General features: G+C 45.7%; 1 protein-coding gene across 1 annotated transcript; it reads right to left on the bottom strand.

Moving 5' to 3' along the window:
• Nucleotides 1-4,802: 4,802 nt before the first annotated feature.
• UCHL1 (ubiquitin C-terminal hydrolase L1) lies at nt 4,803-9,920 on the bottom strand. The gene is made up of 9 exons (XM_074903811.1): nt 9,754-9,920; nt 9,616-9,627; nt 9,145-9,273; nt 7,864-8,014; nt 6,456-6,541; nt 6,335-6,382; nt 5,898-5,967; nt 5,501-5,559; nt 4,803-5,224 (listed from the first exon to the last, which is right to left on the bottom strand). The coding sequence occupies exons 1-9, from the start codon at nt 9,784-9,786 to the stop codon at nt 5,138-5,140; spliced, it is 675 nt and encodes a 224-aa protein (XP_074759912.1). The 5' UTR covers nt 9,787-9,920; the 3' UTR covers nt 4,803-5,137.
• Nucleotides 9,921-19,517: the final 9,597 nt, after the last annotated feature.

Here is a 19,517-nt window from a genome sequence, read left to right as displayed (position 1 = left end):
CAATTCCTCCTCTGGCCTCTGCTTTCCCCAACTCTGTATGAAGAGACAACCCTCCCATCAGTGACAAAACCTGTGCCTCCTCCTAAATGAATCGGCTGCTCTTCCTGCAGCCGTTCTTGTCCTTCCACCCCAGCCAGAGCAGAAAAGCAGCAGCCAACAGCATCAGCCTCCAGCTCTTCCTGAGTGGAACAGCTCCCCCGTGCATGGCACTGAGAGAAGACGCATGATCAGCTCCTCGCAGAGGAGCCCAGCACTCAGTTCCTGAGGCTGGAGCAACACTGATCGCTGTTTCAATTTTTCACGCTATAATAGGTAACCTGGGGCAGTTTAACAAAAGCTGACTATTAAATCCCTGCAAACTTCCAAGGACGGTGATGCCCCCATTTCTCTGATGACTTGTTACAGTACTGTACTACCTTCCCAGTGAAGCTCTTCCAGTTTCCGAATGTCCTGAACTGAACCTTCCAAGCTGCAATTTGTGGTTACTGCTCTTTGATATACAATCTCCTACTACCAAGAAAAAAAATCGGTCTTGTCATTTTCACAACTGCTCTTGAGGTAGTTATAGGCTACAATTAGATCCTCCCTTAATCTCCTCCATGCCAGACTATACACACCCAGTTCCAGCAACCTCTCCTTGTAGGCCACATGCTTCATGCCTCTGGCTGCCTCAGCAGCCTTCTGCTAGACCCTCTCCAGATTCCTCCACGTCTTTCTTGGACTCAGGGAGGACACCAGAACTGAACACGCTATTCCAGGTGCAGCCTCACCAGTGCCAAGTAGAGATGGATAATAACTTCCCTCCATCTGCTGGCCTTGCTCCTTCCACTATAACTCCCTACATAAGTATGCAATTTGCCTTACTCACAAGCAGAGCACACAACATGTGGGCTTATATTCAATTTGGCACCTGCCATAACCCCCAGGGCCTGTCAAGCAGGGCTGCAACTCGGCCCATCACCTCCCAGCCTGTGCAGAGACATGCAGTGGCTCCAGCCAGGTGCCAAGCTCTACACTTCGCTGCATTGAACTCTGTGAGATTTCTTCTAGCCCCATCCTCTCATCTATGGAGGTCCCTTGGGTTTGAAGCATTTAGAATGTCAACCACTCCCTGTAACTTACTATCACTCTGTGCAAGAATTTTAAAATGTCAGAACACAAGGGATATTTTAATTCCTTTGGTCACAAAGGAATTTTAATGCTGTTACTCAGCTTCTGGCTGCATTTTTCCCAGTTCTTGTTTGCTCCCATTTGGTCCACAATCTTACTGAGCTGCAGTCCTGTCATCAGCCTCTTCTTGGCTGTCAGCAGTACCAGGAGACGGATCCTGTGACTATGAAGTTTACTGCCAGTCTCTTGTTTTCTCCCTATGCCCAGTACACAGGCTAGGGGGACTGGCCCCTAGAGCTCCCTAGTGCCTTTGCATTGAAAGCAGAAGATACTAGCATGTCTAGATCCTTTTTTCAGGTAATTATTTCTGCATCTTAAATATTTATAGATTGATAAACTAGTGTGTGCATCAGAAGCTGGATGCTGCTGGAGTCATTCCCTCTCTGTCTTTCCCTACTCCTGAATTTACTATTTAGCATGGAGATAGTAGTGCATATATTGTACAGCAGTAGATACTGGACAAAGAGGTGGTGTGGTGCTGTATCAGCTGCAAACAAGCTACGGACCTAAGCCAAAGGCTATTGAAATGTGTAAGAGGCTTTGGACGTTACATCATACCTAAATTAACTTTTGACTAAATTAAGGATTGGATATTTGGCTCTGAAATCAGAAGCGTGCTTAAGCATGTGAGCGGTCCAACTGAAAGCAGTAGGACTACCTGCAGACTTAACATTACATATGCTCTTGAATAAAATTGCGCCCAGATCTGTTTTACCATTGGCAAGTCCTGAATCAGACTTGTTGCTGAAAGCTTCCCAATGCTGCCACCTACAGAACAGGTTAACTACAGCTTTCAACATAGCAGAGAAGAAAACTGTTAAGAAACAATACATTGTGCACAGTCAACCCTGGATACAGTTCTAAATTGGCAACGTGCAGGTCTAAAATGATAAGTCTGAAATCCTACCTGAGATACTTAAATATTTCTCAAATATTTCCAAGGATAGTTCTATATATTAACTGTTAAAAGTCCACCTCTGGAAGGCTGCACAAAAATGGCACAAACCTGAAAATTAAGGAGTAAATTGACGAAAAACACATGGGGTTTTAGACGAGAAATGGAGGGGGTCAAAAGAACTCATTTAATTACAGAGGATGCACAGGAAACCAAGGATAGCTAACAGTTCCATATGGATCTATAGATTTAAGATTACAATGAAGAGAAAACAAGGAGAAACAAGAAACAAAATAAGCCTCACTTCAGATAGGATGTGACCAACAGAAAATATTATCAGAGAGCATCTTCTCATGAAAACAATGTGTTTTGATACATAGCACTCTAAAAAAGCCTACAGACATTTACACCTCTTGGTCCAGAAGGCTTCTGCTAAAGTGTGAAACCATGGACAAAGATTAAAATTCAAAAACTTGCAAGTAGGTAAAAACTAGCTGGAAAATATGCATAAAAAGTATTTAAAGGTTGTACAAACCTGATACAACTTTAAAATTTCTTACACGTTTTCTGTTGATGGTTATGCTATATGGTTTTGACTCTGCACATACACACTTCCATACATTGTGACTTTTATTCTGAATGCATAACACATCTGGAACAGCTGGACTGTTATTGTTGCAAAAGTTTCCATCTATTTGGCTTACCAATCCTCACGCACTGTTTGAGACCTCCTTCACCTGAATCAACTCTATCCCAACTCCTGAGATCCTTGCCATCCCAGCAGTTTATCTTCCTCTTCCTACCAAGGCTGTTTTAAAGTAAAGCCCAGATGTTTGCTAGGCCCCTGTGATAATTTTAGCCAGGTAAAACAGCCATGCTAGTAATGTTATATATGAATGGATAGATAACATTCATTCCTCATTGTTCTTTTTATTTCTATTTGTTTATTTCTATTTATTTTGAAGCTGTACCTAGAACCAGAATACGAGAAAATGAGAGAGGTCTGTCACAACCTTTCCCCTGTTTTTCCATGAGGCCAAAATTATTCAAATGTTGCCTTTTGGTAGCTCTTAACTCAGAAGGTTGAGCAAAAGAATGAAAAAAATGTTTATGAAACACTAAAATAACTTCAGTAGCACTAGTTTTATACTGGTAGATTAAAAAAGAAAAACAAACATTTGACTGCTGCAATAAAAAAATATATAAACTACTAAAAATATACAGTAGTATCTCAAAAGGACTTTCAGGTTGCTTGAGAAATGACTGCCTGTGTAACACAGGCAGTCACAGCAAGTCCACTCAGCAATAGCCTTAAAGGCATGAAAAAGGCCCCCTGGGGAATTAAAGCCTGCTCCCCAGGTATGGCATACAGCTGACTGGGCCCTGCTCTCTCACGCCCCCTCCTCCTACCGGGTCTGATTTTTACTGCTCCCTCCATGTCCCTGTGCTCACACCCCATGCATCTCCTCTCTCGCAGGCTTCGTTGCTAAGCAGCCTGAACCACAGGCATGGCTCCGAGCCTGCGCTGGAGCAGGAGGCTGCAGCAGAGATGCCCCAGGAGGCCTCTCTTCAGCCTGCAACAGCTTCCACTAACAGGCAGAGTAACAGGCTGTTATTGTAGATACCAGCAAATTATAAATAATTCTCACCAGTAGCTTTCACTTCCCTGCTAACAGAAACTGGAAGAGACTTACATTCAGAATTGAAGTACTCATCTTTAGCTAATCCTCAGAATTTGGATTAAAATGTGTTACAAGCCCCTGCTAGCTTCAGCTGTCAGGTGATTATATCAGTAACAAGGCCAAATACCAAACAACCTTCAGACCATGCATGGCTTTAATCACTGCTTGTATTTTGAATTAGCCTTCAAAAAAACCATGGAAGCCAGGAGCAGTTTGCCACACACAGAGCACCAGCAACCACCTAACAGCATTAAGTTAGCCAGCACCATACTAGGACATACCACCTTAGAAGAAAGGGCCAAGTTGAAGGGTATTTTTAGCCCTTCTTACAGCTACCTGAGGTATCAGCAAGGAGCTGCAGGCAAAAAGCAGATAGACTCAGGTAAGAATGGTTTCCACAGGTCTCAGTGGAGGCCAAGGAATATGTAATAAAGATCTTTCTCCCCCTTGAACCCAAAATTTCATCCTGCTATTAAAAATTGATACAATTGGGGTTTCTCCTTTCTTAGGTCATTTTGGAAGGGACAGGTGGTATAGCCTCTTTCAAGGCCTTCCTAACACAACCACATTAGGAAGTGCATAGGGGTGAGCTGAGGATTGTATTCAGCACTAGTCAGCAAATTTTTTAGCTACAAGTAGGAAAAAACCCTGTTCTAATACTGTTTCCTGTAAGGAAACATCACCAATTTAGTGGGCCTTCTGTTGTTTGTACCATTAATACAAACAGCTTTAAGTTGGTATCCAGGTGTTCATTTATCACACTTTACCCCTCCAAAATAAATGTATTCAGGATGTCAAATTGCGGCTTAAAGTTTCAGACTGCACATTAGGAAAAGCTTCACCAGAACAGTAGTGCAGCACTGGAACATGTCATGCAGGCAGTGGTGCATCTCTTCATCCTCAGAGGCTTTCAGGACACTAGGAAATCCTGCTAACCTGAGTCTGATATTAGTTTTCTACCCAGAAGAGAGCTCTGAGGGTCCTCCAAAAACAAGGTTTACAAAGGATGCCACACATAACTCCTTTTGGAGAAAGTTAGTGATCACATTAGTCCATTTAGTCTTCCAGCAGAACATTTTATTCTCATTAAGGACAAGGATATATCAACCAACAGCTCAATTAACATGACACATTAAACAAGTCCTGTTAAGCATTTTCTACTTAACATGTGAAAGAGTCTAAAGACATCTGATGTGTCCAAACTGTTCACATTAAAACTTGAGCTCATCCTTTAGCATAAGCTCAGCTGATGTTGCTCCTGTGTATAGCAAAAGGTGGAAACAACTTAAGTTACCAGAACAGCTGTGTTTAACAAGTACTGAAGCACTGGAGTTTAGACTGCATTTACTGGTGTGCTATTAGACTGCTTTCCTTGCATCTCTTTGGAGTCTCAGGCAGACTTGCAGAAAGCCACAGCAGAAAAACGAACTTCTCCTTTTTCACGTTCTGTAAATTGTCTGCAGATCTTAGCAGAATCCTTGGAAGAAAACAAGCTGTTCAGACTACTAGAATACACTCACTTTAGAGACTAAGTCTTTGTAGTTCCTCTCTGGGTCCCACCAAGTTACAAGGTCTTCTAGCACCAGCAAATACATACACTTAACAGGTAGGCAGCCCTGTGGCACAATACTACCTCATTACTATGGTATAAGAAAGCACCAACTTGTACTACAAATAGGTACAGCCACTATACACTCTCACTCTTTTACAAGCCTTGTTTTCAGGGAAATAAGCAGCAAGGGAGAAGACTTACCTTCAATAGCAAGTCATCCGCACTCGTGCCATGGTTTACAGGAAATGGCATACGCCCATCTGTGAAAGAAAGCCCCATCACTCAAGTATACTTGGTATTCTGAATTAGCAGAACTGAGCATAGTATGCCCCAGAAACAAGTACACACATGAAGATACTTGTCAGAACAAACTGTCAATACATCACTTGAGTGAGAATGGGACCAAATATTCCCAGCTCTACAGGAAGTGACATGCTTTACAAGAGGGCCTGTGTCTTCAGCGCAACCCACCTTCAGTTAAAATCTTCAAGTGAAGGTACAAATTATGTACTGGCTTCGAGAGCCTCAGCAAGCAGCTTAACTAGCACCAAGTATCCAGCCTGAGTCCCCAGCGCTGTAAGAGTTCTCAGGATCTTACCCAATTCATACAGATGTCCATCCACATTCACAAACAGGATGAAGTGGAAGTTCAGACTGTTGTCCTCAACCTTTGGAGAGACCATTAGATACATCTGTTAGATTGAAAAAAGCCTAGCACTGCAAACCCTACTTATGACTACTAGACAGATGTCAACAACAAAGCAAAGGGCTAAAACTTAGGTTCAGCTGAAGAGGTTTCTGCAAGACCTTTACAAGGTGAAGCACCAGAAATCCTGATGTATAGTCACATTTTCAGATTGGGTCTGAAACCAGATTTGCAATCCATGTTTGAGGAAGAAACCCTGCACAAGCATTCACCCATAAGTCACTCATTTCTCCTTCGAGTTCTAACAGCTATCTGCCAGACAAAAAACTGTATTGCTCTACCACCTTCATTCACCCCTTCTCCCAAGATTTTACACATTTGTATCTTACCCGGCATTGTCCTTCTTGTGCAACTGAATTGTGGACTTCTTGGATAGCCTTAAGAGAAAGCAGATACAGGTTACTACACCTTTAAGTGCTGATAGCTGTCAGCATTTTGTGTAGTTCATACCTTATTATTAGCAAAATGCTTTGCTCTCTCTTCAGGAGACAGATCAGCTGTTTCATCAAGAAACTTCTTCAGGGCAGACCCTTCATCTGCACAAGATAACCAAAGACTTAATTCAGTATAGGTAAAGCATCAGTTACAGTTGAGTTGCAGCCCACAGTAATCAATGCTTGTTGCACTAAGTAGGAGTCACTGCATTCAGCCTAGAACCATCCCTGCTATAAACATATTGCAACTACCACTTAAAGTAAGCTATTTATCCAGAAGCGGTTAGTAACAATCTACACCAACAGCCAGAGTTCAAGGGTTTCAGAGTACTCTGGATGCTTGCCTTGGAACTCGCTTTCAAAAGGGATTTAGCTTTTCTGACTCCCCCCTTGCAGATTCAGCAGGTGTTCAGTCCTGTTTTGAAGAAATTCAAGAAAGGTGTCAGCTGTAAGGACACTTAAGTATCAATTAACAGTATATGGGTGGGTAAAACTAAGTTATCATGCTGCCTTCAAATGAACGCAGCACTTGCTCATGATAGGCTTACTTTGGTTTTCCAGAACGTGAATTAGTAGTGCCGATGCATTGGGTTCTAATCTTACGTGAAAGACATGCTGCATCATCACTCATTTCACTCATCAATAGTGTGTTATTTCAGAGAATCCCTTCAAGAAGAGTAAAGCAAATCTACTCTCATTTAGCCTTCTTTATGTGCTTTCCTTTGTACAAGAAGGAATTCCACATCAAAGGGTTCAAGTTCTCTTGGAAGAATGAAAGTTATAATTTGCATATCTCTAGTCTCTGAATAATAAAATATTTCCTGGACTCAATGACAACCTCTTTTTGACAAGAACTCGTAATCCTATCTCGAAGGAGTTTCCAGCCACCAGTTGTCTAAGCCAGTTTTATAACTTTCTAGGAAGAGAACCATCAAGACTACTCCCTCTTCAAGAAAAGTCTATTTACAGATTCTTATCATCCTAACTACTTTCCCTGCAGAAAACATGTTTTAGACTGACTTACAGGCTACCATGAGCAAGTCTGTTTACATTAGATATAAGTGGCACAAAGAACTTTATCTCTTCAGTTGACATTGACACCAAAGGCTACTTCTGAACAGGATACTTCCTAATCACAAAAGCTTTGGCCTGTCCTACCTGTGCCCTTTTCTTCTTGCACTACTCACTAGGATGATACCACTGCTGACAGGAGTCAAAGTACATTCCCTTCTGCAATTCACACAGTAGGTGAGACCACAAGCCCCTCTCCAAGAGCTGAAAGACCCACTTACCAACTGAAGCAGTACAACATGCCTTAAATTTGGCTTGCATGAAAGCCTCAGGTGTCTCCGATGCCCATACCCACTCAATCTTCCTGTCATAAAAAGATGGAAATTCAAGCACTTCAAAACATTCATACTCACCAAGCTTCAGTTTGTCTTTATTATTAGCAACCGCATGTATCAGACCAATTGTCCCACAGGAGTTACTGACTGTCTGCTTCAGGAAATACACCTTGGAACTGATTTCTTGGTCCTTTATTTTCTCAGTCTGTTGTTTCCTGAAGTTCTCATGCTGTAAACATGTAATTGTTTTAAGCATTTCACCACAGTGATACCTCTTTATTGTGCAAACTACTGGACAAATGAGCTGTACAGGAGAATCAATACCAGGACTGGACAAAGGTTTACCCAGAAAGTCATCTTTGTGGCACAGGTCCAGTAAAGCATCCAATGTCTATACTGGATGCAGGCCAAGTCTTAATGCACTACCTGCATGACTCAGTTATATTCAAAGGCACTGTTCTTAGCCTCTCCATCTGTTCTGTAGGCTGGCAATAGCTTGGGGTGGGAAATCATATCATAGATAGGCTCTTTTAAATCCTCTTACAATTGTTTTGGTCCATTTAATGAGACTACTCAGCATGTCTCCACAATAGCTTGCCTTTGTACCTTTAGGTTACTTCATGAACCCCTCCGCATCAGAACAATGTATAGACCCATCACTCCTGAAAAGCTGTAATCCTTCCTATTATACTATATATACTATATTTCAAAGTCTCACTCCTCATCTACATTCTTAGCATCAACTGGATTAAATGCTTTCATCATACAGAAGCAGTTTAGGCCTCTCCAGATGCAATGAATCAGCACAGTAGCAGAATTGGTATTTTGCACACTCAAGACTGCTCATGGTTTTTTCTCAGTCTGATACACAGAAGAAAGTGTAAGAGCAGTATTGGAGTAAGAGGCCTTATTGTTGCTCACTGAATTTTAATTCAGGCTCTTTGGAGGCTGGGGCCAAGCACCCAACATGTACTACCCACCACCCACCTACAGCCCCAGCGCAAGTCAAACCCACTCCCAACCGTCTGATGCGTGCAGAGATGACAAAGGCACACCCCTGACAGCAGCCAGCCTACCCGCTTCCAGCCAGCGGGTACAGACACTGCTGCTGACAACACCCTGCTTTTTACTCCTGGGACATCTGGGCCAGACGCGGCCTTGCTGCCCTACCCGGGGCGACAGCAGAAACCCCACACGACGCCAGCCCTCATGCAGCACGGGGGCAGCCACAGGCTCTGTGCCTGGTCCCAGCCCACCCGGCCGCTGCCTCCAGGGCTGCAGCTCAGGGGGCCTGCGAAGGAGAGCGACCCAGGCGGGACACAACAGCCGCCCCCCGGGAGCGCCTCGCCCGCCACCCACCTGCTCGGTGAGGGGGAACAGCAGGAGCAGGGCGCAGGCCGGGGCCGGCACGGCGCCCAGCGCCTCCTCCTCGAAGCCCAGCACGTCTACGAAGCGCCAGCCGGGTCCCACCCCGAGGCGGGTCAGCACCTGCACGGGGCACAGCGAGCGGTAGCACGGCCGCGACATTCCCCCCCCCCCCCCCGGCAGGGCCCGGCCGCCGCCCCCCCCCCCGCCAGTGACACAGCACAACGCGCGGCACCGCGGCGCCACCTGCCGGCCGCGCCCAGGCGCCGCCGCCGCCCGCCCGAGGGGGCGCCCCCGGGGGAGGGCGCGGCCTCAGCGCCGCTCCGCAGGTGCGGCCGCGCCCCGCGCAGCGGTACTGCTCCGCTCCGTGCCGCTCCGCTGCAGCGGGCGCTGCCCCGGCAGGGCGGGATGCCCAAGGGTGGAGGGAGAAGGGGCGGCGACCGCCCGCCCGCGGCGGAGACTCACTTTGTTCAGCATCTGAAAGACAATGCGGGGGGAGAGGGGTGAGTGCCGCGGAGAGACGGCGCCCCACCACCCGCCCGGCCCCATCCCGTGGCCCCCGGCCCCATCCCACGCCCCCCCTCCCCGCCGCCCCTCGCGCACCTCGGGGTTGATCTCCATAGGCTGCCAGGCCATGGCTGCAGGGGAGCCGGGAAGAAGGCTGCAGGCTGCACCCCAGGCACCACGATGTCCCCCCCCAACACCACACAGCCAACACCTCACGACCGTCGACGCTGCAACGCGGAGCCGCCCACCCGGCTTTTATATAGGGGCGGGCTGGACCACTCCGCTCCGCGGCGGGGGGAGAGGGCGGAGCAGGCACGACCAAAGCGCGGGGGGCGCGGGGATGCCAGCCGGGGCGGGCGGTTCCGCTGCGGAGAGAAAGGCCCGCGGAGGGGGGGGGGGTGTCCCGTGTCGAGGAGCCGAGGGACGGGGGAGAGCCCGGCCGGGGCTGCGGGGGGGGCCGGGGACACTGCCCGACCCCGAGCCCCGCTGTCTCCGCGCCAGCGGGGCGCGGCCGGCGGCGGGGAGGACCCCGGCCCGCCCTACGTCGGTGTGCAGAAAGTGCTAGAAGTGGCGGGGCTGGGGTGGTGGCCGCGGCCTCCTGCCCTGCCCCTCCCCGCCCCTCCCCTCGCGGGGCCGGGCAGCGCTGCCGGCGGGGACAAGCGACAGACATCACCGAAGGCAACGCCTTTCTCCGCCGCCATCAGCCCAGCCCCAGAGCTCTGTTTATCCCGAAAGCGTGTGTCTGCAGGTTCGTGCCCGAACACTCCCTAAGCGTTGGACCCTGCTCTGTGTGTACTGCACGAAAGTATACCATGGGTCTGATACTCAACATAAGCATTAGACACTATTTTTCAAAATTTCAGTATGATTATAAAGCTGTCACAAAAGTCACCTGGCTGCTGACTGCATCTCTGCAGTTTGAACCAATTCTTGAACCAATCCAACGGAACTGGCTCTAAAATACCGGGGGTTTTATCTTTTATTCATGACCTGACAGTTTCTCCACACAATGTCTTCGGACTAGAACATCTCTGAACGGGGAAACAAAATCAACCTACTTGAGATACTAGAAGTCACGTGGGTCCAAACAGCTTTTCAGATTTTACTGGTAAGCAGCCTAATGGGAGCCTTGTGGATAACCAAGAGATGCTTCACAGTGATCTTTCAAAAAATACAAACACTGAACAAAATAGCTGAATGTCTGCAGTCTGTTTGCTTTTGATGACTTTCTTCCTTTGGTTTTCCACCCAGTTTCAGAATGATTTGGACCCCACTGCAGGAAAATTTCTAAGTACCTGCCTAATTTCAAGCACGTTTAAATTAGTTTTAGATCTACCGCACTCTTAAGTCAGCGGGGAATTATTTACATCAGGTGGTGGCACACATGTTTTTGAACTGAGACCTCATGAATTCCTAGGGAAAGAAGCTTACAGTTTAATCTTTGAAATGTAGTCATAAAAAGTTCAAGATAGAGTGTCACATTGGTTCTTAGCAAACAAAAGACAGGATAGCAAGGAGGGTTTTGTATTTTATGGGCAAAGCTGCTATGCTTCCAGACAGGATAGAGCCTTGAGCAACCTGGACTGATCTCACAGCTGATCGTGCTTTGAGCAGGAGGTTGGTCTAGAGACATCCTGGGAGCCCTTCCAACATGAAGTATCCTGTGATCCTGCAATTCAGTCTATCACAGTAAAGGGAAGAGCAGTACACACTGTTCAAAACTAAAGACTTTCAGGGAGCAAGGGGAGAAGTTTGACAGTAAATGACACTATCATTTATTTCTGTTTTTTTCCCCTTATATTTTAGCTGAAAACAGTCACTGATACCTATAAGCAAGCTAAAAATGACAAAAAATATTTATGTATAGTATCTTTGTTTTTCCTTTTGTAATCAACTCTTCATGAACTGTAAGATGCAAGTATAGCAAAGCAACTTGAATGAACAAGTATGATGCTAATGGTCTGTGATACATATGCAGATACATATGTATGCTAATGGTCTGTGATACATATGCAGAGGAGCATGCAGCTCCTCTGAGAGGATGGCAAGCATGTATCTTGCAGCCTACAAAAGACAAGGCTAAAAATGGCAAGAAAAATCCTATTTCTGAATTGCTCAGTGGCAAATGGTGGTTATAAGTTCAGCCTGCCTCAGAACAATGGTGCCACTCAGATCCCTAGGTTACAGAGCCATCCCTGAGATGGTGCCTGTGTCTAGGCTGTCAAGGGGGACTGCAAACAACTGTTTCAGTCTCTTCATGCCATGAGCAGCATACAGGGACCATAGCAGCAGCAATCTTCTCAGTTCTTCTAAGGAAGAATCTGCCAAATCTATCAATAAATTAATTTTAAATAAATAGTAAGCATAACAAGATAAAACTGCCAAAATAAAGATGCCTGTCTCTGGAAAGTCACGTAAAAAGTGAGTGCTGTGTCATATTCAGTCCCTATCTACCTCCTGGCAAAGAGGAAGTCTCTGGACCATCTTTCTTCAGTGCAGGTAGATGTACGTAGCATATTTAATCCCATTATTGCAATAAAATCAAGTAACCAGAAGAAGCGACTGGAAATACTTGTGAACTTTCTGCATTGTCCAAATGTAATAGTACTTGTGGTGTTACAACTCTGTCTGCAAGTAAAGCTTTTGCTCAGATGTCTAATCTAGAAAGAGTATAGAAAAATCTTTGCTACTTATATAACATTTTGGCAGATTTCGTTCTCTTAAATGGAGGACTCGGTGGTAATACTTTCTTTACATGTTTCAGTTGAAGGTTAATGTAAAGAAGAACTAGACCTAAAACTTAGTGCTGTTTCTGAGTTCAGAAGATGTCCTAACAAAAGTAGCTATGAAAAGCAGGTGGTGTAGGAGACAAAGCTGGTCTTAGACAATGCAAAGCTCCTGAAATGGAAGCGAGGTTGTAAACTAGAAAGTAATTTTCCTATTCTCCTGCCAAAATCTAAGCCTTGAGACAGTCCAAGTCCCCATCTTCAGCAGCACTATCCATACCTGCCTAGCAAAAACCAGAGACCTGTGCCTTTCTTCATTTTCTTATGACTTGCTTCCCAAAAGAAGAACCCCAAACCCATTCCTGAAAATTTCCTTAATTCCCTACTCCCTACCTCCTGAGCAAACAACTGGTATCTGTAGCTGGCTGGTGGTGCCCAAGGTAGCAGAATGCAGGTACATGGTGGTACAGGGACTTTTAGGGTGCCTTTATAATCAGCAGTGAGAACAAGAAATTTGAGAGCATGAATCAGTGGAGAAAACAGAGATGTTGGCTTTGACCTGAGACAAATTGTACTCTAGAAACACTAGTTTCTCTCCCTTGACTATAAAGGGAGCTTGTGGGATCCAGTTCAGGTGTAGAGGTCTGCAGTGTGGACACCAGCTTTTAGATGGATGAATCCAACCGTAACTGCCTAGTGATGAGAGAAGAATACATATTTCTACTTTTCAACTCACCATAATTAATGTTATGGTAATGTATGATTGAGTACGCATTATGGCATATAGCAAGGACAGACTTTATTTCTGGTTTGGAAATTCCCAGTAGTCAGTAGGACTGCCATCAGCCTGCTGAGGCAAGCCACAGTCCACAAGAACTACACAGTCATAACTTACTGAAAGTATGACAGGCTTTCAGCTTGGTAGATACGTGGCTATGAAGCAAAACAATTTCCCATCATTTAGCAACCAGTATGCAGTAGGTAACTGGAAAGCTAATAAAACATTGTCTTTAAGTTCTACCACTAACATTTTCCATGTTAGTGTATCTCCGCATTTATGTCTGTAGTACTGTAAAGGACAGATGTAAGGGAATTACCCCAACTACATTTGTATATAGGTTCCACCAAGTGAATATATGATATTCTCTCTGTCACTGCTGTACCACTATCCCTGCTGTCCAGCTATACCGCCAGATGTATATAGCGTTTTAAAAAAAAAAAAAAAAAAAGGTATTAGCCAAAGAAAGCCTTTCTCCCAGATTAGATGCTGGAGACAGTCTTACATGTTGTGGGTTAACCAAAGTGGGCAGCTAAGCTCCATTCAGCTGCTTATTTACTCTCTCCCAGTGGGATGGGAGAACAAACCTGTGGGTTGAGATACAGACAGTTTAATAAGCAAAGGGAGGGGGGCAGAAAAAAACAACAAACAAGTGATGCAAAAAGCAATCATTCACCACCATCCCACCAATGCCAAGCTGGTCCCTGAGCTACAGCCCCCCACCCGCAAACTGTCCCCCTGCTTTTATTGCCGAGCATGATGCCATGTGGTCTGGGATATCCCTTGGGCCAGTTGGGATCTGCAATCCCAATTTCTTGTGCACCCCCAGCCTGCTGGCTGTAGGGACAACATGAGCAACAGAAGCAGCCTTGATGCTGTGCTCAGCAATAGCTAAAACATCTATGTGTTATCAGCACTGTTTTGGTCACAGACACCAAACACAGGACCATGCCAAGCTGCTATGAGAAGATTAACTCCATTCCAGCCAGAACCTGTACACTTTGTCACAGGGTACCAAACATAAAACATGAGAAACATATCTGAGGCCACTGCAGGGGCAGTGGGTGTCAGGGACCTATGTAAGGCAGTAACAACATCCCCCTTCTCTTCAGGTAAATTATCTGGAGCACAGCAGTAATTCCTGCATGTGAGTGCCCCAGCCTTTAATTAGAAGATCAGAGGGATCAAAAGGGCAAGCACAAATTACTGCTTTTATAGAGGGCCTGGGTCTACGAAAGCTTTGAGCAGGAAGAGGAGTGTGTGTTTGTTTCTGAATTACAGCCAGGTTAATTTAAATACTTGTGTGAGGAGTCTCGGTGACTGCAGCCCACCACTGTGAAGCAACGTAAGTCCAGTCACTGCTCAGCGCCTGGCTGTCAGCAGCTGCTCTCCAGGTCCATGGGCCAGGAGCTGTTTCAAATGTCAAGCTGGTGTTAAGACCAGGAAGTGAAAGAAATTCAGAGCAGCTCAGAGCTGAGTTGAGATGGGGGAAAAAAACCATATCTATCTTTAGTTAATGTAAAGGTTGGAAAAGTTCTTCTATCCCCTTGTTCACAAGGAGGGGATGTTTTGACTAGAAGATTTAATGCAGATGACCCCAAGTTGGGTGGGAGTGTTGATCTGCTCGAGGGTAGGGAGGCTCTGCAGAGAGACCTGGACAGGCTGGAGCCATGGGCTGAGGCCAACTGCAGGAGTTTCAATAAGGCCAAATGCCGGGGGCTGCCCTTGGGCCACAACAACCCCCAGCAGCGCTACAGCCTTGGGGAGGAGTGGCTGGAGAGCTGCCAGTCAGAGAGGGACCTGGGGGTGCTGATTGACAGCCGGCTGAACAGGAGCCAGCAGTGTGCCCAGGTGGCCAAGAAGGCCAGTGGCACCCTGGCTTGTGTCAGCAATAGCGTGGCCAGCAGGGACAGGGAAGGGATCTGACCCCTGGACTCGGCACTGGTGAGGCCGCACCTCGATTCCTGTGTTCAGTTTTGGGCCCCCTCACTACAAAAAGGACATTGAATGACTCGAGCGTGTCCAGAGAAGGGCAATGCAGTTGGTGCAGGGTCTGGAGCACAGGTCGTATGGGGAGCAGCTGAGGGAACTGGGGGTGTTTAGTCTGGAGAAGAGGAGGCTGAGGGGAGACCTCATCGCCCTCTACAGCTACCTGAAAGGAGGTTGCAGAGAGCTGGGAATGAACCTCTTTAACAAAGTAGTAAGCCACAGGGCAAGAGGTAATGGACTCATAGTGCCAGGTAAGGTTTAGACTGGATATTAGGAAGCATTTCTTTCCAGAAGGGGTTGCTAGGTGTTGGAATGGGCTGCCCAGGGAGGTGGTGAAGTCCCCATCCCTGGAGGTGTTTAAGAGTAGAGTCAACATAGTGCTGAGGGATATGGTGTAGTTGGGAACTGTCAGTGTTAGGTTAATGGTTGGACTGGATGATCTTCAAGGTCTTTTCCAAGACGATTCTATGATTCTGTGATTAAGGACTGCTGAGGTGGAGACATGCTGAAGAATGTGAACTCTGGGGCTGACCTGTGATGAAGCTCCGCTGAAGAGAGGTAACACTGAAGCTATGCAGATGAAAGGGTCAGGCTGATGAGAAGGAAGGGCTACTCTGCCAAGGACTACCTTTGCCTGTATTGACTGCCAGCAATGACTCTACAGTTGCTCTGAACTACAGCCAAGTCCTCCAGCATGTAAAAAACAAACTCTGCAGAATGCAATGGCACTTCTGGAAGTCTGTAGGTGGAAGTGTTAAAGTGCTAAAATGTAGCTCTGAAGGCCTGCTTTGACAGGTGCAGTTCTGAAAAGTGTGGCCGTGGTTTTCTTGAATTCAGATCTGTCTGGCAGGATACTTAAGATTCTTCACCTAGTTCCTCTGCAAAATCACATTCAACATATGGTGATGGTGTCTATCAGAGGCATACCAATAGTATGCTTTGTTTCATGGTAGAAGTAGGACAAGCAGAGAGTGACTCCATTCTTCTTCCACAAAGAAAGGCAGGAGGGATATAATTGTTGACAAGGGTGTCTTAATTTCCAATGAAATGATACACTATCTGCTTTTACTTGATATGAAAGCTTGTGAGCCTTGTCTCGATGGATAAGGAAGACAATATATTGGTACCTGGGCAATAAGCATATGTCTCCTTTCCCTCAAATGCTTTCTTTGGTGATGTTAGCAAGCCACCTTTTTTCCTCTACAGGCAGGAACAATCCATCTTTCTAGTCTAGTCTAGTAGAGGAGAACAATCCCTGTTCTCCTGTCTTTGTTTTGTGAATTTATACATTCTTGGGATTACTGCTTTTATTTAGAGAGGTAACATATACATCTCAAGTAAGAGGACCTCATTTTGCGCAATGTTTTAGTGTAATACATGTAATAGCTAAAGAATGAATCTAATTTTGATGCAGCACTTGGATGATCTATGATAAGAATTTACATCCTTACTTACATTTTCATCCAGTCGATGCATTCCTCAGATTTAACAGGGACAAAAGAAGACAAGGTGAGCCATGTTGAATTAAACTACTGGTTGCAACTGATATAAGTAGCAGCACTTGACTCTTGCAGTACACTCTCTTGTAACACCACGTCTCTTCCTAAGTACTGTGTTGTGCCAGGTTATCTAGGGGTGACCCCAGCCCACTTCTCTTCTGTAGTCTTCAGTTGCTTCAGTCACGACTTAATTAGCAAACCCTATCCTTAGACTTGCTTTTGAATCCTCATCAGCCATACATAGCACCCAGCAAGCACTTGTAGCCTCTCCTCTGGGATTGCTAGAAAAGTTTACCTTCAGTAGTCTGAGTTTTTTGTGAAACAAAATAGGCCACTGCAAATAATCTCCTGAGCACTATCCACTCTTAAACTGGAGGAGAGTAGGGGAAAAAAGAAGAGAGCTGAGGAATGTTGTCAGTCAGTTGAAAGGGTATCAAGACAGTGACTCACTAGTACTTTTAAGGTGGTAGAGATGCACTTCCTCAGGTGTAGGGGGTGCTGAGGGAAAGGCAGGGGCCAACTCCCAAACACCTCTTTACATCAGTGGTCTCCATCCTCAAGAATGAAACCTTTTCAGGGAAAGGACAGAATATATGCCTTAGGGAGCTGCTAAGGAGGGACCTAACTTCTGGGCCAAGTCTGTTGTCACCTATGGTTTCTTTACATGCTAGTGTGACTTTGGTGTTTCTCGGGGGAACGGGAGGAGAGAATGAAAAAATTGGCTTGCCTGCTGTTGGTTGAAGAAGGGAGAGGTAGGGCTCTGCTAGAAGGGAATAGCAAGAGCTTTTGTGTCTGTTGCCAAAAAAAAAAAAAAAAAAAAAAAAAAAAAAAGGAGCTCTTCTTGCTTGCATTACAACAGACGCAGAGAAAAAAAAAAAAAAGGAGCTCTTCCTGCTTGCATGACAACAGAGGCAGAGGAAAAAAAAAAAAAGGAGCTCTTCCTGCTTGCATGACAACAACCTGCAGGACTCTCATGTGAAGGGGGTTTACTGTGAAATGTTTTCAACTCCTCCAGTTCAGCAGCACAAACCATCTTACACTATGTCCTGGAGGTCAGCTTATCTTCTTTTGGGGGGAGGGAAGAGGGGATGGATAGTGATGGGCATTGACCCAGATGTAAAAGACATTCCTTAGTCCTGTCTTTTTTATGCAAATGAAGGCCTTTAGCAGAATTTAAAGTTGAAATCAGTTCACTCGAAATCAGTGAACAAAGCCACATCATTAAAAAGTGCTGTTCAGCAAACTCAGTCACAGAATCCTGAAAGTTTCTTGCTTTGTTCCAGACGTCCATGTGGTCCTGTATTCTTGCTGTACCGTATGAGTAGTCTTCTGGTGAAACATTTCCAGCTGATTCTTATATACATGTTCTCCCCCACCTATAGAAATTCTGAAATAAGGTGTGCTGGGCTCAGAATTTTCTCTGAAAAATGTCTTAGGTGGTACAAGCTACCCTGAACTCAGATACATCAACAGGGACATGCATACCACACATTTACAGCAGCTTGTGCTAAAGGATTCATTTCCTCATCCACACGTGCACACTCTGGAGAAGTGTGGGATTTTGTTTTTAATTAGAGGAGTGCCCTGAAGTAAAGCCTCAGCCACAGACAGTTTGTGAGGAGTTCTTCTGTTAGAGCTACTTCACCTGAGGAGCGATGTTGGCACAGAGCTGCTGCCAGAAGCCAAGAGCCTGAAGTCCCTGGATTGATCTGAGACCTGCCTGCCTATCTAGTCCTGTTCTGAAGTGGGCTGGCTGTGCGGGACCTCATGGGAAAGACATTTTCTGCATCTGAGCCAGTCCCAAACTACCTCCTCTTCATCACTCCTAAGGCCTATGGCATATCTTAGAGTTCCCAGCCATTGTGTGTATATATATATATATATATATATATATATTTATATATATGTGTGTGTTTGGTGTGCAGCTCTGGCAGGCTGGTGACTCAGAAGTGACTCAAGGTAGGACAGCTCTGACTCTTTCTCAGTGTGACTATGGTAGACATAAAGCCTCACAGACCTAGATCTGAGCTGCTCTTGCTTCTGTACTCTGTAACAGCATGTAGAAGCATTAAACGGATCCCTGAGTCATGCTAGCCGAATTCAGGATGTGCCTTTTAGCTGCTCTGATCTCCGAAGTCTTGCTATACCAATTCCTATGTTAATTACAAATTAACAGTAGCTGTTCACTTGTACTTATAAAACAAGGCTTTGATTTCAAAATGTGTAAGAATGGGAGACTTAACCCCACATTAATAACCACTTTCCAGAAGTACATCTGGCAGAACATAACCTTTTTGTTAAGTTTTAATTCTGTCACAAAGTGGTTTACACATGGTGACCACCCAGTGTATTGCTAATGCAAAGCAGTTGTGTTGTACGTGCTGGTGCTGCTCTTACCAGCTGGGAGATGCAGCAGTGTGGGGGCCCAGCCACTCTGACACTGCTGCAGATGTCACCAGTGGAAGGTTACTAGTTCAACATTAAAAACACAGTGAAACAAGCCCAGTGGGGAAATATCACCCCTTCCAGGCATGCCTTTGCCCTGAGCCGCTCTCAGAGCCTAACTCTATAGGGGCTCCTATGCATCTTCAGAGGCTGGTCTCAGAGCATCTGGAGTGAAAGGAGAGAAAGGGAGGCTTTCCTCCCACTCTGCTCCAGGAATCTCTCCATGCTATACAAGGAGGAGAGTATTTCCCACTCCCCCACCTTCAGAGAAATGTTTCGGCAGTGTTTGTCACTGATGGAGAAACTGTTTTTCTGAAGATTGGTTTAACAAGCACTGTTTTGAAGTGTTTACCGAAAGCACATGTGGGTAAGAACACCATCGTTTGGCCCTTGAGCCTAATCATTTTAGCAGAGGTGTTTAGC

Source organism: Athene noctua, chromosome 4, assembly GCF_965140245.1.
Source record: "Athene noctua chromosome 4, bAthNoc1.hap1.1, whole genome shotgun sequence".
In the NCBI taxonomy this organism is placed as follows: Eukaryota; Metazoa; Chordata; class Aves; order Strigiformes; family Strigidae; genus Athene; species Athene noctua.
This window is presented reverse-complemented; position numbering and strand designations above follow the sequence as displayed.

Bases quoted from the DNA above. Each gene is read 5' to 3' on its own strand.
- UCHL1 (XM_074903811.1), bottom strand. From the start codon at position 9,786: ATGGCCTGGCAGCCTATGGAGATCAACCCCGAG. The intron at 8,015-9,144 runs GTGGGTGGCGGG...ACATGTTTACAG, and splicing joins TGTTCCCCCTCACCGAGCAG to CATGAGAACTTCAGGAAACA. The intron at 6,542-7,863 runs GTGAGTATGAAT...TATCTTGTGCAG, and splicing joins TAAAGACAAACTGAAGCTTG to ATGAAGGGTCTGCCCTGAAG.